This window comes from Tamandua tetradactyla, chromosome 4, assembly GCF_023851605.1.
Source record: "Tamandua tetradactyla isolate mTamTet1 chromosome 4, mTamTet1.pri, whole genome shotgun sequence".
NCBI classification, from domain to species: Eukaryota; Metazoa; Chordata; class Mammalia; order Pilosa; family Myrmecophagidae; genus Tamandua; species Tamandua tetradactyla.
The window spans coordinates 58,887,276-58,902,714 of NC_135330.1; the positions used below are offsets into that span (position 1 = coordinate 58,887,276).

The following is a 15,439-nucleotide window of genomic DNA, read 5'->3' on the forward strand; positions in this document are numbered from 1 at the left end:
GCTGTTGTTTGCCTCTAGAGTGTTGTGTGTGTTTTTTGTTTGTTTGTTTGTTTGTTTTTTACATGGGCAGGCACCGGGAATTGAACCCGGATCCTCTGGCATGGCAGGCAAGCATTCTTGCCTGCTGAGCCACTGTGGCCCGCCCTCTAGAGTATTTTTAATCTCTTATATTTTATGCCGTTCACTCCCGTAAGTCCTGTTATGTTTCTTTTCATGTTTTCAAATTCTTCTTTATGTTCTCCCATGTTTCCTTAAATCCTTTATCTCTTTAGCCATATTTTCCTTCATCTCTTTGAGTTGATTTAGGAAATTCGCGTGAACATCTTTGAGTAGTTCCAAATTCTGTGTCTCCAATTTTTTAATTTGTTCCTTTGACTAGGCCATCTCTGTTGGCCTGTATTTGTTTCCTCTGTTCTTTCTCTGAGAATCTTGATCCATTTTGTTTGCTTTTGTTTTGCCTCTATAGTTTTTTATCTTGTTTTACTCTCTTTTCATTGCCTCTAGCTGCTTTTTCCTGGAGGGCAAATTCTGGGAGGAGGATCACCCTGGAGAGGACTTTCTCAATTTTGTATTTCACAGCCAAAATAGGGCCCTGAAGGGAGTCCAACCAGTTTCAAATGTTCCTAGGGAAGGGATCAGGAAAGACCCCAAAAAGTCTTTTTGTCAGCTCCTGGAGGCTGCACTTTCCTAGTCTGCCTGGCAGGTGGTACTCTTCAGCAAACTCTTCCCTGCAGCCCCACGGAGGTACTGTCTTCAAACTTCCACCGTCTTTGCCCTGTTAGGGGCGAGTCTGAAACAATGGCTGGGCAGTTTCTGTCTGGGGCAGGACAGTGATTCAGAACTAGAACCCTACAATCTAAATTTTCTGATCAAAAGCTATGATCTGTACTTAGCTGTCCCACCCCAGCTCCCAGACTCCCTGTTCTTGGGAAGGAAGGCTTTCACATCCCTGTCCGCTCACAGCTGCCAGCCAGGGGCCAGACCCAAAGTGACCACCCGCAAGGAGGGGCAGTGGGTGTCAGCACCACCGTAGAGAAAGTTACTCAGTTTTTTATGGCAGTTTCTCAGTCTCTTCATCCTGCTCTTCCCTGGATGCTACACAGTACTCCTCTGGCCTCTGGAGCCCCAGAGCAGTTGTTTCAGACAGTTTCTGCCTGTCTAGGAGCTGTTTTGGAGGAAGAATGAGTCCTATAGCTCCCTATTCTGACATCTTCCCCGGAAGTTCCAATAATACTTTTTTTTTTTAATTTTGTCTTTCTTGAAAACAGATGTTCTCTGTGTAAAAACACTTTTAAATCAGAAGAACTGTTAATAATCATGTAAATGGAAATATGGAAAACAAATTCAGTAGAGACTCAATCAGACTTACCTAGCAGAAATGGAGGTTCCCAATCTTAAAATATCTAGGGATAAAAACAGGTAAAGAGGGTAGGAGCTGAATATACTGAGTTTAGATTTGATATGAAGCAGCAGAGCTTGTGAGCTACGGTGGGGAGAAAGAGATTCAAATAATGTTAAGTTTATCTGTTGGGTTACATTCTATTGGAAGGGGAAATTGTTCAAAACAAAGATATTATTATGGCACTTGTCATATTCTTCCCAGTATCGGCTGGTATCTATGTGCCTCTGTCCTCCACTGGAGCATAAATACCTCAAAAGCAAGAGGTTGTATTGTTCTTTTTGGTATGCCCTCACATGTCACAGAACAGCACCTCTTTCAGTAGAGCTGCTCCCAAGTCTCTGTTCTACATGCACATATTTAAAAGCCAAGTTGAAGCTATCTTTGCTATTTTTCATGAACCACCTCTAAATTCTCTGGCTGCTAAATACTTACAAACCAAAGATCAGATCCATGATCTAGATTTTCTTTTGTTTCCTTTCTGTGGCAGGGTCCAGAGTCCCAATTTTTATTAATCCACTTATTCCTCTCTTTAGATGGCCATGCTGCTGAAACTCCAAGAAGCTGCCAACTACATTGAGTCTCCAGATCGAGAAACCATCCTGGACCCCAACCTCCAGGCAACACTCTGAGGGTCTAGCAGTCACTGTCACCCCGGACAGCAGAACAGGCGGGCATCAGCTATGTTAGCTCCTCCTCTTCCCCTTCTTCTTTCCAAGCACTGGCTTTCCAGTCCTAACAGGAGACTAGGAAGCAGAAGGAGGTGAAAGAAGAGGGGCAGGTTCTTGGTGCTGAACCTTTGAGAACCTCCCTTGGAGGACTGGTGGGGTGAAACTTGGGAACTTGTGTACTCTAGATATATCTACTAGCCTCCCCTCATGACTCTTGGGAAAAAGAGGATTCTGGGTCTTTTTCCTTGATTTCCTGTCTCAATTACAAACTCCTGGGCTTTCTGGGGAGGGATTCAGAAGAATCAGAAAACCTGCAGCAGTTTCTAACTGGTTCTCATGAACTACTGTGAGAAAGACAGTTCTGTCTGGGGAAATCTGAGTGAGGCGGGAAGCTCCCCAGATTTTCTCGCAGACCCTTCCCAATTCCATCACCACTGCCAACAACTCTTCCCCAGAGATCTGACTGGAGCCCAGAAAAAGAAGCATGTGGTTTTTTAAAAAAATGTTTAAATCAGTCTGTAAAAGGTATTTCAAAAAATGGAAAAGAAGTTTCAGTTCATGTCTGGAGTGGGCTAGAACAGCAGTTTACAGCTGGAACCCAACAATCCAAATTCGCTGATCAAAAGTTGTGATCAGTACTTGGCTGTACCACCCAGTTGCCGAGGCAGAGAGAGAAAACTGCCTGCCCTGCCCTTTCAGTGACACAGGGGATGTTGACAAGATGGCTGCCAATCTAAGAAGTCACCAAACCACATAAACAGCATTACAGCCTTCACAGAAAGACTGTTAGCCTTGTCTCTATACCCTCTAATTTAACATGCATGAGAGTCAATAAACCCTCCTTTTTTATTTTTTATTTTTGTTTTGTTTTTGTTTTTTTTTTCTTCCTCCCATTTGCCTATTTATTTTTCCTTTTCTTTTTTGGTTTGTTTTCTCCATTTCTCCATGAGATGCTTGGATTGGTTATCCAGGGGCTTAGTTTGGCTTTTCCAAGTGGGTTTTATGATGCCATCTCATTGGCACCAGTTAGAAATCTTCCATTCCACTATCTTTGGCTTCTTTGGGGCTTACATGAGGCAGGAAGAGTTGATTCAGAAGTAACAGAAGAGGAATCCAGTTCCCTTGACCTCCCTTTTGAGAAAACATGCATTCTGCCTGGGAGCTCAACTGTTGGCCTCTGGCATGAGAGGGATTAGTCCCCTCTTATTCAAAGATCTACTCTGAATTCCCAATGGACTGGAGGAAACCCAAGACACTGGAAATATTCCTCTATTTTATGGCTTATTTAGCCCCTCACTGCACTATTCTTATGCAGCCACTTCACTTGACTGAATCCCTACCTGGCTCCTAAACGGTTTGTTTTTGACAAGTATAAGAGATTGGACATCCATGTGAGAATTTCTGCCTTTCAAAGGGGTTCTACATTTTGCAAAAGTTGCTCCTTTCTTGTTGCCCTGAAGATCTAGCAGTCCACATCCCTTCATTCAGCAAGCACTTACTAGGAACTCAATACGTAACAGCCGCTAAGTTTTTTTTTTTAAAGACAAGATTTGGTCCCTTAAGTTTACAATCTAGGAGGAAATGTCAACCTCCATTAAGTGCACACCCCTTGTTATCTAGACCTTCAGGATCATCTAAGGAATATGGCAAAAACTCAAGAGCAAGCTAGAAAGAAGCCTTTGATTAGGTGTTCAGTATTTTGGGGGCAGAAGATCTAAGACCAATTAAGATGGGTCCTGAAGGACTGTGGAATGATCTCTCTCTGGAATGAGCAAGTCATTTCTGAAAACCTCTGTAGAACCAGCTGAGTTGCCTGGTGAGACTGAAGTTTCAGGACAGTGCAGATCAGGGATAAGCCTAGGCTAAGTGTTTGCTCTTCAGATTCCTAAATAGCACAAGACTTTATCAGAATCTATAGGTATACTAACTTGTATCACTCTGCCCCACCCAATCTAGGAGTAGAAGCATCTGAATCTTCATGTCACACAATACTTTTGTTTAGTTCCACAAGATGGTCCAGATTGTTCCCAAGAAAGCTTCTGCTCTCACCTGGTAGCTCCCAGGGATGCCAGGGACCTCTGTGCTGGAGACTATTATTGCTATTGCTGCTAATTCCATGAGATGTGAAAACCCCCAACCAACTCAGCTATAAAATATGCAATTCTGCGATGGGAAGAGGCTCTTTGTCCAAGGATGGTGCTGAAATCACTGCCTTAAGGTCTCCATTGTACAAAATGAGGAGGCCCCAGAGCTGGGTGTTCTAACTTGGAAGGAAAGGAAGACTGGATGGCCCTACTTTGGACCAATGTCTCTTCTGAATCCCACCTATGCTCCAGTTTTCTGGCTAAGCTCAGACTTTTAGTGCCATCTTAATCTGATGGTTGAGCCCATGACTCTGTTCTCTGGTGCTGCCCAGCCAGTGCCTTCTGTCATGGATGTTACTGGCTACTCGAGGAAAAGGAGAGGGGAGACCCTCTTTCCATTCCAACTGCCTCAGATCCCCAAAGGAATTCCTCTCTCTCTAGTAACCAAGGATATCACCGTGAATTCTATTTGGATCCTCAGCAAGTTGATTCTGGAGACTTCTCATGCTATGACTTTTCATTTCTATTCCTGGGATCCACCATCCTCTATTCTCGGTTGACTGCTGCATTTAGGCCAGGTCTCCAGTTGCTTTCCTTAAGAAAATGTGTTCCCATCTAGTGAGGTGGTATTGTAGCCTCAGCTTTCCCTCTGGAGCCTGGCACCCTGTTTACAGTTGCTCATCTGGGCCCCTCACTGCGGGGATCAAACATTTCACAAAGTAATCGTGATTGTGTGGCAACTGCAGAAGGTTGAGCCTCCTCATGGTGCTATAACCCCTTGGGACGCTCATCTAGACTTCTCTGAAGCAGAAAACCTGAACTCCCCTATCACTGCCCTAAAATTGATAGCGAGAGCAAATCCACAGCATTCTCTCTGACCTACATACCTGTTTCTTGGTTGAAACTACTGGGACCCCTGAAAAAATTTTAAAAATGGGTCCCACAGCCAAATTCTCAATCCCCAAGCACCTTCAGAAGATGCAGAAGAATTCAACCTATCTATGACTGGAATTTGTGTGTCCTTCCTCTCCAGCTCCCCAACTCCATCCCTCATCAAAGTTGGCTAGCAAATGACATACTCAATACCAAACATGGGGAGAGCCACAACTGCAGAAAAGGCTCCTCAGCAGAGACCAACAAGTTTTGTCCAATGTATTGTTTCTCAGTCTTTGCCTAGGCACTAAAAATAAAGTACTAGGTACTTGGAAGCTAATATGGGACCTGATGTCTGCGCGTCTTTCTCCTCCTCCCTCTCTCTTCGTTTCTCTCTGTCTCTCACAGTTTGCTGTTGCTGTTTCCTATTTTTTGAGGCTTCATAGAGTGTTTCTAAAAAATCTATATTGTGGCAAGTTTACAGTGCTTATCTGTCTTTTATAAATCCTTATACCAATGTCTTTCTCACGTTATCTAACTATTGGGAAACTAGAGGCTGACAGGGAAGGACAATTTGCTGAAAGTCCATGGGAGCCCCTGCAATGAGTCCTTTTCGCTTAGAATTGCTAGTATGCTAGGTTTTGGTATTGAATTACCATTCGCCCCAGTAATAATTCCATATCCCTTAAGGTCTTAAGACAAAATAGTAGCTTCTTTACTTTTTCATTTCTCATCTTAGGTTTTCCTGGTTTGCAAGACTCCCAGGTGACCTAATCTCCCCATCACTTCTAGCTGCCTGAGAGAAGGTTCACACTATTCTAGAGGGATACTCCCTTTCAGTGATCTGAGAAGTAACTCTGTTTCTTATAGTATTCTAACAGAATAGAAAGACAACAGTGGTTGCCTACTGTATCTTACAACCACCTCACATATCATCTGGGACAGCAACCATATATAGAAACCTTGCATATAGGTGAAATTTGCTTACCAACGAAGGGGGGAAAAGTAGTAGCTAGTAGTAGTAGCTACTCCCTTGTATGCTTTATTTTTTTTCTTTCCTTGATGCTGGGTCTTAGCCAACCTGAAGCTCATAAGTAGACTCCATAAGCCAACCGCAATGACGGAATGCAATGCTTTTGCAGAAAGTTTTCTAATGGAAATAGATACACTAATGAAATACTGGTATATTCTTGTGATGACTATAATAACTACTAACAAGTTTTGGTTCATCACCCCACTGAGGGAGCCATAAATAACAAAATGGTCTTAAGGACACTACTCCCAAAAGACCAAAGCCAGGAGCTATTGCCCTTTATAAGTGAATCAGCCTTATATATTCATGAGTCCCCAGTTAACCTGAGCAGCAGGGATACATGGGGCTACCAGCTTGCCTCTCTCCACTGCCAGCTGTAGACCCTAGGAAAAGTGGAAGTAAACTGGGAGATAGTGTATCTTCAAATGAGGAAACCAATTGAAATTTGGAAGCTGCAGGGAGACCAAGACAACTGAACATTAAACCTACATATACTAGATCCTCCCAACTGGATGTTTTGACCATTTTTAATAATTGTGCCATAGAGAATTTCCTATGTCGAGGGTGGCCATGGAGGTAAGTGAACCCCAGGTTCCTTGAGTCAACTCTTCTCATTCTTTAAAGCATTCCTTCATTCCTTAAATCATAGTAATTCTCAGAGTGTGGACCCAGCCCAGCAGCATCAAGAGCATCCACCAACTTGTTAGAAATGAATTTCTCAGCCCTCATCCCAGACCTATTGAATCAGAAACTGGGGATAGGGCCTGGCAATCCATATTTTTGCAATCACCCTCCAGTGACTCTGATGCACACTAAAGTTTGTGATTCAGTGTTTCAAAGGGAAAGTCAAGTATCAGAGTCCCTGCACTGAAAGGCTTTAAGACGAGGTTATAATTCAGACTTTAACATTAATCTCAAAGTTATCTTCGTCATGCTTCCTTATGTTTCGTTTTTCTTGCTTTTATTTTAACAAAGAAAGAAAAAACATGTATGCTTTTGAGGAAAGTTAGGAAAAAGAGGGTCTGCATCGTTCCTAGCTGAACACAACCTTCCAAGAAAAATCTCATGCCTCTGAAATTTCTACCTGGCAACTTAAGCAGCTTCAAAGAGGAAAGAAGTTAGAGGTCTCTTCCAGATTGTGCCTCTGCTGGATTACTTGTATCTGCTCTAAGACTTTTTCTGATTATATAATAGATCGGGAAAAGTCAAAAATCTCAATTTGTATTTCCATGACAAGTGTGTTCTCCCAGAATCATAGCAACCTGCTGTCCCTTATTTGAGTTACAAAAGGCACTCTGGCTCTGAGAACATAGTCAGAACTTCTCCAAGGCAGCTAACAACTATTAGGCTCCTGTGTGCCACGAAGGCCTCTTCTCTAGGCTCTGCTCAGCTTACATGAGAGAGTTCAGCATATGAAGACAATGCTGGCCACTTATATCCTTGGGCTTATCCTTTCATTTCCTCACATTTAGTAGAGCTAAACCAAGGACACAGAATAAAGTCCTTTAAAAAAAAAATCTGAAAGGAGCTTCCTTTCTTTCCAAACTCACAGACTCTAGCTGATGGGACTATTCGAAAGATGAAAGACGAGGCTATTTAGAACTGGTTTTGTTTCAAGTTTGTCATTTTTGCATCTGAAAGATCTTTTGGGGAGAGGACAAAGAAATACACTAGTACTAGACCTTCTGAGCTCTGGAACTAAGCATTTGGAGGAAGGACTAAAGCCTGAGGAAGGCAAGCATAAAACAATGGCATTAAGCACCCTCTAAGTCCCCAGAAGGCTGACAATGGTTCCTTTGGTCATCTTCTCTGGGAGCTTCCTGCTTTCTTGCCAGTTCCTCTGAGACAAGACATTTGATGTTAAGGCAAACGCTCCCCCATCCCAGCCAGTGTGGGGGCAACTGCTGTGCAGTGGCCTCCCACCTCCTAATGTTGGTTTGTTTTTTGTTTTTTACAAAACAATCTTTTTTTAATGAATTTCAATCTCTGCTAAATCCCTTTCCTTTTTACCCCACCCATCCTGTTTTAAGGCAGCACTGTTTACGTGATAGTCTACGTTTTTCAAATGCACGGTATTTCTCAGATGGAGGTGGGCAGGAATTTTTGCAAAACTTTTTTTTAACTTATTGAGCATAAAACCCTAAAACAGGATATGTGTATGTCTATGTGTTTATGTTTTCTCTCACTTGACCCTTCTCTCTTTCAATCTGCCCTTTTATATCTAATGTAGAGAAAGCAAAACTGAATCTGAAAAGCAAACTGTTGTATATAGTTGCGGTAACAATCATGAAGAGAGCTGGGCTGAACCCCTCGGTAATTCATTTTAAACAACAAATTGGTTGAAAGTTAAATCTATGCCAGGGCCAGCTGAAGAGGCATTCCTGCATCACTACAAGAGGCTCCCCTGATCGGGGGCCCTGGGTCCATCAGGCATGTCTCCTCCCAGCAAGATTCATCTGTTCGATACCACTTGCGTTTCAATAAAGTTATCTCCTGTATTGTCCACTGGTTCTCTCTAGCTCCCTCTCTGTCTGGTTTCTGTCTCCATTTATCTCGTGGCCCATTCTTCGTCTGGGAGATGAGGCTGCTTGTGGTCATTTGCCTAACCCAGAGGTAAAACCTATCTGCCTACAAATGTCTGATCCCAAAATTCTAAGCAGAGTCTTGACTCCTTTGGTTGGGGGAGATAGGGGTCCCTGCCTGCACATCCATCACTAGACTTCAAAAACGTCCAGCCCAAAAGTCAAGGCTCTCAAATTCTTTATCCACTGCCATAATGACTGAAAAAAATATCTTCTGAGACCTTCCTAAATTTTCTTCTTAAAATGAAATGAATTAACCTATAAGAAAAGAAGCTGTTACAATGGAGCTCAGCTTCTCCTGGCCGCTGAAAGAAGGAAAATAAAAAATATTACTATTGCCCACTATGAAATTTCAGGGTCCAAGAAGTAGTCTATTTCCTATGAAATTGTGGTAACAAACTCCCTCTGACCTCTAACATGAATGGCAACAATAAGTTTAGAACTCTACTCAAAATGAATTGAGGAGTCATTGTTTTGAGGAAGCCTCGGATGAAGTGACCACTTCTCATTGTTACCATTTTAACACCCACAGTCTTGAAACTGGGGTAGGAATTGTTAGCTGGTTTCCTTTGCCACTCGGGGATAAGAGTCAAGGTTCCTAGAACCCATTTCTAAGGCACTCAACCTGAGCAGCTTACTTTACTCTTTGCTCTAGAACCTCCCATTCCAACAACACATTCCATGCCACAGCGTCTGCCACTACATGCTTGTCACCCTGCCCTGTGTTTTTAACCTTCTCGCTAATCATCGCCATCTGATCCGGTATTCAGGAGTGTCTCTCTATCTTGGCCCATTTCCTACAACCAGCACACAGATATGCCGTATTAAACTACTCTTGTCCCCCACCCCGTACAATGACCATCCATAATTTCTCTGGGAAAAATTTTTTTTTCTTTACTGTCAGCTAATAAAATTCATTTTCAAGTAGTCATATAGATACTCACTCTAGAGGAAGTCTCCTTTTGCAAGTGCTCTATCCTGGCCAGCCACTTTCCAATTTTGAAATCGGGCTAATCTAAGCTGGAAAAAAACAGGTAACGGGGACTTGTAGGGTGATCACCCCCCACTACCCAGTCGACTTGTTTCTTCTCCGCCTACTTTTGGATTCCTGAGGCTAAACGATGAAGAGATTCACTTGAGCCAACTTTTTTTTCAGTATTTGAGCGGGGTGGGGGAGCAGAGGGCTGGTTTATAATAGAGCCTATATCTGACTTTCTTCTTAAGGCCCTCTACGTCCCTTCCCATCCCACCCCCTCTCTCCTAACATCTCATACTGGAAAGATCCACGAATCCAATGTTAGTATTCCAAGTGAAATTGCTAACTTACCATGAGACTTTAGAAAAGTCGCTAATGGCCCTAAGACTCTCTTTCCACATAAATCCGAAGTGATGCTCACAGAAGGTGCTATCTGCGTTCCGGCGACAGGAGGCGCTGTCCTAGGAGGCTTAGGTCCATTCCCCGCCCCCACTCCCGCTCCCGCTCCCGTTCCCGCAAGACTCTGGCGCGCAGGCGCAGCTTCGCGGATTGGCCGCGCGCGGGAGCCGTCATTCGGTGGCGGGTCCCGGCCCCGGGGCTGGCGGGCTGGAGGAAGGAAAGATGGCGGCAGCGGCGGCGGCTGGTGCGGCTTCTGGGCTGCCTGGTCCAGTGGCACAAGGATTGAAGGAGGCATTAGTGGATACGCTCACCGGGATCCTCTCCCCAGTGCAGGAGGTGCGGGCGGCTGCGGAGGAACAGATTAAGGTGCTGGAGGTGACGGAGGGTGAGTGAGGCGGGACCCGAACGTGGATGGCTCGGACCTGGGCCGGCCACACTATCCGCTGACCGCAGCCCCGGACAGGCTGGGGACATAGGGAGCCTGAGCCAGTGAATATCGGGCGCTGAGGCCCAGAGAGTGGGAGTGGAATAGGAAGCAAAGGGTTGATATCTGGTGGCTGCAGAATCCCAAAGAGAGGAAACGCGCCTGAAGAAGGGTCGGGGGAGGTGGGGAGGTGGAGTCTCGGGGGTAGGAGTAGGGTGGAGACTTGAAAAGCTAGATGGAGCCTGGGATCTGCAAAGGACAGAGATGAAGCTGGACTTGGTGCTGTTGGAAGAGGTCGTGCGGTCTGGGAAATGATTTTGAGTTTAGGACAAGTCTTTTGCTGTACTCTTTACCAGTTGGGTTGTACTGGGATAAGAGTAGAAGAAGCTATTAGTAGCAGTGGTAAGAAGGTAGGGCTTTGAGAATGTGGCTATTAAAGCTTAGTAGATGTCATGAAACAAGTTTTTGCCTCTAAGTTATAAACCTAGCAAGTTGATTGTTCTATTCATATTTTCCCAGAAATTAAATTAGATGCATATGCAGCAGCTTCACTTTTCTGACCAGGCTCCCCGTTTATTTTGAAAATAATGTGCATGTATTAAATGCCTCTGTGCATGTGTGTTTGGAGGAACTGATCATCCTTTGTCTTTGTTTCTCAGTTCCCATCCTACCTATAAAGTGATGGAGAAGAAACTAAACTATTGGTTTGAGACCCTTCTATCAGTTTCATGCTGGATGGGCCTTTCACCAGACCCATTATAGCCACTTTACAAAGAACAATTTGATCCTGAAACTTAGAAGGGACAATCTTCTTGGTCTTGGTGGAAGCAATAAGTCTGGTCTGTCAGGGCTTCACCAGAACTCCAAAGCCTTAGAATTCCCCAGCTCAGCAGAATATTTCCATCACCTCTTAAAGACCTCTCTTGAGATATGAGAAATTGTCCATGGTTGGAACTGCCACACTCAAAACCTTGAGCTGGCTCTCCTACCAGATTTTTTATTTTGATTGAAGAGAGTTTAAGATGAATCTTTCTTACATTTAATTTTATACTTCTTCACAAGGTGAGAGAGCTGTTGAAAATGAATTTCCGTCTCTTGGAAGTTTGTTGAAATTTGGGAACTAACAGGTTAAGAACCATTTTGGAGCCCCAGTTGTAAGTCGTTCTACAAAATGCTGTTGGAGGAGAAACTACTGGATAGAAGAAAGCTGTTTGAGAGCCATACACAGATTCATCTGAGGGAGTTTTTATAGCCTCCTTAGTAAAATTCCTTTGCTCACATTAATGTCTGCCTCCCCTAGGTACAAAGGAGGAAGGTATGAATGCAAAGGAGACTCATCACATTCAAGTTACTGTTTGAATAAAATTGAGGGCCTAATACAAATTAGCCCTAATTGAACCTTCCCTAAATGATCCCCAATGTTCCTGGTGCTCCAAATGTGTGTCTGGCACCTTCCCACCAAAGATGGACCTTAACTCATGTTTACACTTCCAACAACTCGCTTTGAGAGCTCTTCAACTCTGATGCTTTGACTCTAGCCAAATCCCATGGTCTCATCTGTGCAAATCAATTATAAACTTCTTAAGGTCTTTTTGAAGTTCTAGTCTCTCACTTTCTTCGTCTTTTTTAGGTCTTGAAATGAAAAATTAAACTTTGGAAGTGGATAATTTTGCATTTGACCTAACCTACTCATGGATACAGATTGGCTTCCCCCTATAACTTACTGGTAATATACTGTTGGACATGCTCCAAGAGTATGGAAAGGCTTTGATCACTGATCTGATATTGGTAGTCTAGCAGTAGGTATATGACTCACAAGTTTAGGATGTGGTGTACAGGATTAGATCGAGTCTCTGGAGTTGAATATGGTGCTTCAAAGTTGTTGGACTCTGTTTTATTCATGTTTTTAAAATGGCCTTGCTGTGCCCCTTATGTTTATTTAAAAAAAACAAACAAGCAAAAAATCTCAAACTACCCTCTTCTGTACCTGTTTTTAGGAGGAGGCTGGTAGCCCATTCCTCAGATAAAAGTATATCCTGCTGCTTTCCTCATCTGTAGCCTTTAACAAGTATCTTTTGCCACCAGGTCCAGAGTACCTCCAGTCTTACATTCTTTCTGAATCTCTCAGCTATTTCCTCAACATGGTTTAATATTATCTTCTCTACCAGCTATTGTCCTCCTTTACGTAAATATAGCACCTGGCTTCCCAGCCAGGATTTAGCCAACTTACTGGCCTGATGAAACTGTCAGGACTTTGCTCCTGCTATTAGAAGGCCCTGAAGGCCAAGGTAAGAAGCTGTTCTTGCATATGAGCAAAGAAGTCATTTACTGTTCTTTGGAGTTGCTTCACAGAGCAATTTTAATTTTATCCTATTAAAAGGAACTTTGCTTTCTGGTCCTAGGGAAAAAATTCTTCCTTAAAATTGGAGTGAGTAAAAAATCTAGGAGTTGGTTTCTGTTATTATCTGTGTACTGATAAACTTGGGATCTTTTTGGTGTTGGGGTCAGGTAACAACTACAACTGGTGGGTAGCTTTTGGTCCCTCTGTCCTCTCGAATAACCACACTGCCTTTGTTAGCCATTTATTATTGCCTCTTAATGGAAGGCAGTCTGTTCCCTTTGATAAAGAAGCATGCCACTTTCCTTGGCTGCCAGCTGTTAACCCTGAGACTTAAAGTTTAAGTGGAAGAATCTCTGATTTGTGGGGAAATGCCATATGAGTCAGTTGTCAACTCCATATTAAATAGATAGACAAGAAAGGTTGAAATTCTCTGACCAAATTCAGCCCAAGAGGAAATTTTAAGAAGCAGCTTTCTTAAAGAATGACGGTTGCTGGAGCCCAAAGTACATCCTGGCCATTTGGCCTGCCAGCTGATATTTTCAGAGAAAAACTTCTCTATAATTAGTTATGTTTTCTAGAATGGGAACCTATTCTCTTAAGCCAAGGAAGAGTGTATATGTGAGAAAACATAGTGAAGGATCAAGAGAGATGGCTTCATCAGTCTGGTATCTTGGAAAGATTTTCTGGAGCCCTGTACTTGTCATTTTCCCTAGTCACTTGGAATCTGGGGAAAACCCAGCAAACTTCTCTGAATACATAAAGCTATTTTACAAGGTTAATCAGAGGAGGAGGTGCCTGGAATCTTCTAAAGACAGCATTCCCATCCTGAACTGAGACACGTATTACTTGAAAATTTGCAGGTTCCTGTGTTCTGCAATATGTATGCAGATAATTGTGACCCTTGCAGTTTTCTTAGGCAGGTTGAGATTTTGAGTTTAATTAATAGGGTTTTCAGGGGGTTAGTTGTACCTCAGAGTAAAAATAAGCTTTTGATTTGTTAGAGCTTTTGTCTCATTACATTTTATTTAATAGGCAGAGTCATATAAAATATTTTATAAAAAGAGTAATTAAAAAGACTGGACAGGTTGTGAACTGCCAACGATCTCTTATATCAGAATCTAATATTCTCCATTCGGCGTCATCAACTCTTTTTTATTTGACTTATGGTATGACCGTGATTTCTGAGAATCTCAGTTCTTTATTTTTGGTAAATTTTTGCTTTTATTTTTTATATTTTAGAATGAAGTTTTTCTCCTCTTTTTTTCTTCTTTTACCCCTACTTTCCTGTAAGAATAGCATCAACTAGGTAGTAAAATGAGTTGCTTTCATTCACCAGCTTTAATTCTCCAGGCCAGCATAGCACAGACTTTCTTATATACTAAATTTAGACCCTAGATCATTTTCTTCTTTTAGTTATATCCTTTTATCCATTAGAAATGAAGTAATTTTCCTCCATCATTTGGCTTGACTTAGTCTTTTCTGTCTTTTCCCCAGCAGATATGTCGCAGAGAATTTATTTTTTCTTTCTTTCCACCACGATTATATTGAATTGGGGAGGGGGAAGTTATCTCTCTCTCACTTTTCCTGGCATTCACATGCTGCCAGGATATCTGTGTTGATTTCTCCATCTTAGCTGCTTAGAGAGATGATCCTGCTGGCTGGAAGTTTTGCTTTCTGGTTCTCATGGGCACTTTTCTGGCTCTCTTACAGTATAGCGTAAGCACTGTCCACCTGCGAAGGGAGCCCCTCAAGGATCCAGACGCACTCCTGGGCATGTGGCGCGGGCACTGAGCCGAGCGGAAGGCGGCCACGCTCGGAAAAAGGCCAGTGGTGGAGTTTTCTTTTTCTTTTCAGCTGTGGTTTTGTGGTGCTTACCAATCCCCATGAAAAAAGGGGGACTTTCCAGAGCTCTTCTTGGAGCTCCCTCCTTTCCCAAACAATCCCTGTTCACATTCTTCCTATTAGTAGCCTCCTAAACTCCTGAATCAATGTGAAAGCACTGCTAAGTCTCATGTCTCTCTAGTAGACCCTTAAGATCAATAGTTTGTATTTTTAAACTTGTCCTTTATCCTCTCCATGCTCTCCTTTGGGTTTTCCCTTTTAAGCCATGTTTTAGATGTTTTTGCCAAGTAGAGTAAAAGAAGAGAAAAAGGAGCAAGGAAAGTGGTGGGAGGGGGAGGGCAAAATAAAAAAACTAGAGAATGAGTTGAGGAAAGAAGGCTAAAGTTTCATAGAAAAAAAGTCAGAGAATATCATTTTGGATTAGACCAAAAGATATAATCAAGAGCCTAGAGTTGGGGTAAAAACCCAGATTAACTGAATGGGTCTATCCTTAGTTTCCTATGAAAACATCTTTAGAAAGCTAACTTCATACAACTCACTTGGGAGTATTCCCTTTGGCTTAACTTCATACATTGAATCTCAGTTTAATTTGAATTGGTCCTTTCTAAAACACCTGTATTTGTCTGTGTCTCTTGTACTTTCCCTGCTTTAATCATCCCAGAGTAAGTTATTCAGTTATTTCTAATGTTTTCTAGAGAAATTAAGGTAAAAGACACCGGTTATTAAAGTTGAAAATCCCCCAACATACACACATACACATACAAACATAAACAAAAGTGCTTTTTTTTTTACAGATATACTTAGTTGTATTCCCT

At 42.6% G+C, this 15,439-nt stretch overlaps 2 protein-coding genes across 9 annotated transcripts in view; both read left to right on the forward strand.

The window, feature by feature from the left end:
• The window catches only part of NAV1 (neuron navigator 1), a 277,062-nt gene extending 268,499 nt beyond the window's left edge, over positions 1–8,563 (forward strand). For all 8 annotated transcript variants that reach the window (XM_077157383.1, XM_077157386.1, XM_077157387.1 and 5 more), the window contains one exon: positions 1,936–8,563. In XM_077157383.1, coding sequence (XP_077013498.1) covers positions 1,936–2,031 — 96 coding nt within the window. In that variant the 3' untranslated portion in view covers positions 2,032–8,563. The remainder of the gene's footprint in view (positions 1–1,935) is intronic.
• A 1,623-nt stretch (positions 8,564–10,186) lies between these two features.
• Positions 10,187–15,439, forward strand: part of IPO9 (importin 9) — a 50,706-nt gene continuing 45,453 nt past the window's right edge. The window contains exon 1 of the mRNA XM_077157391.1: positions 10,187–10,402. Coding sequence (XP_077013506.1) covers positions 10,240–10,402 — 163 coding nt within the window. The 5' untranslated portion in view covers positions 10,187–10,239. The remainder of the gene's footprint in view (positions 10,403–15,439) is intronic.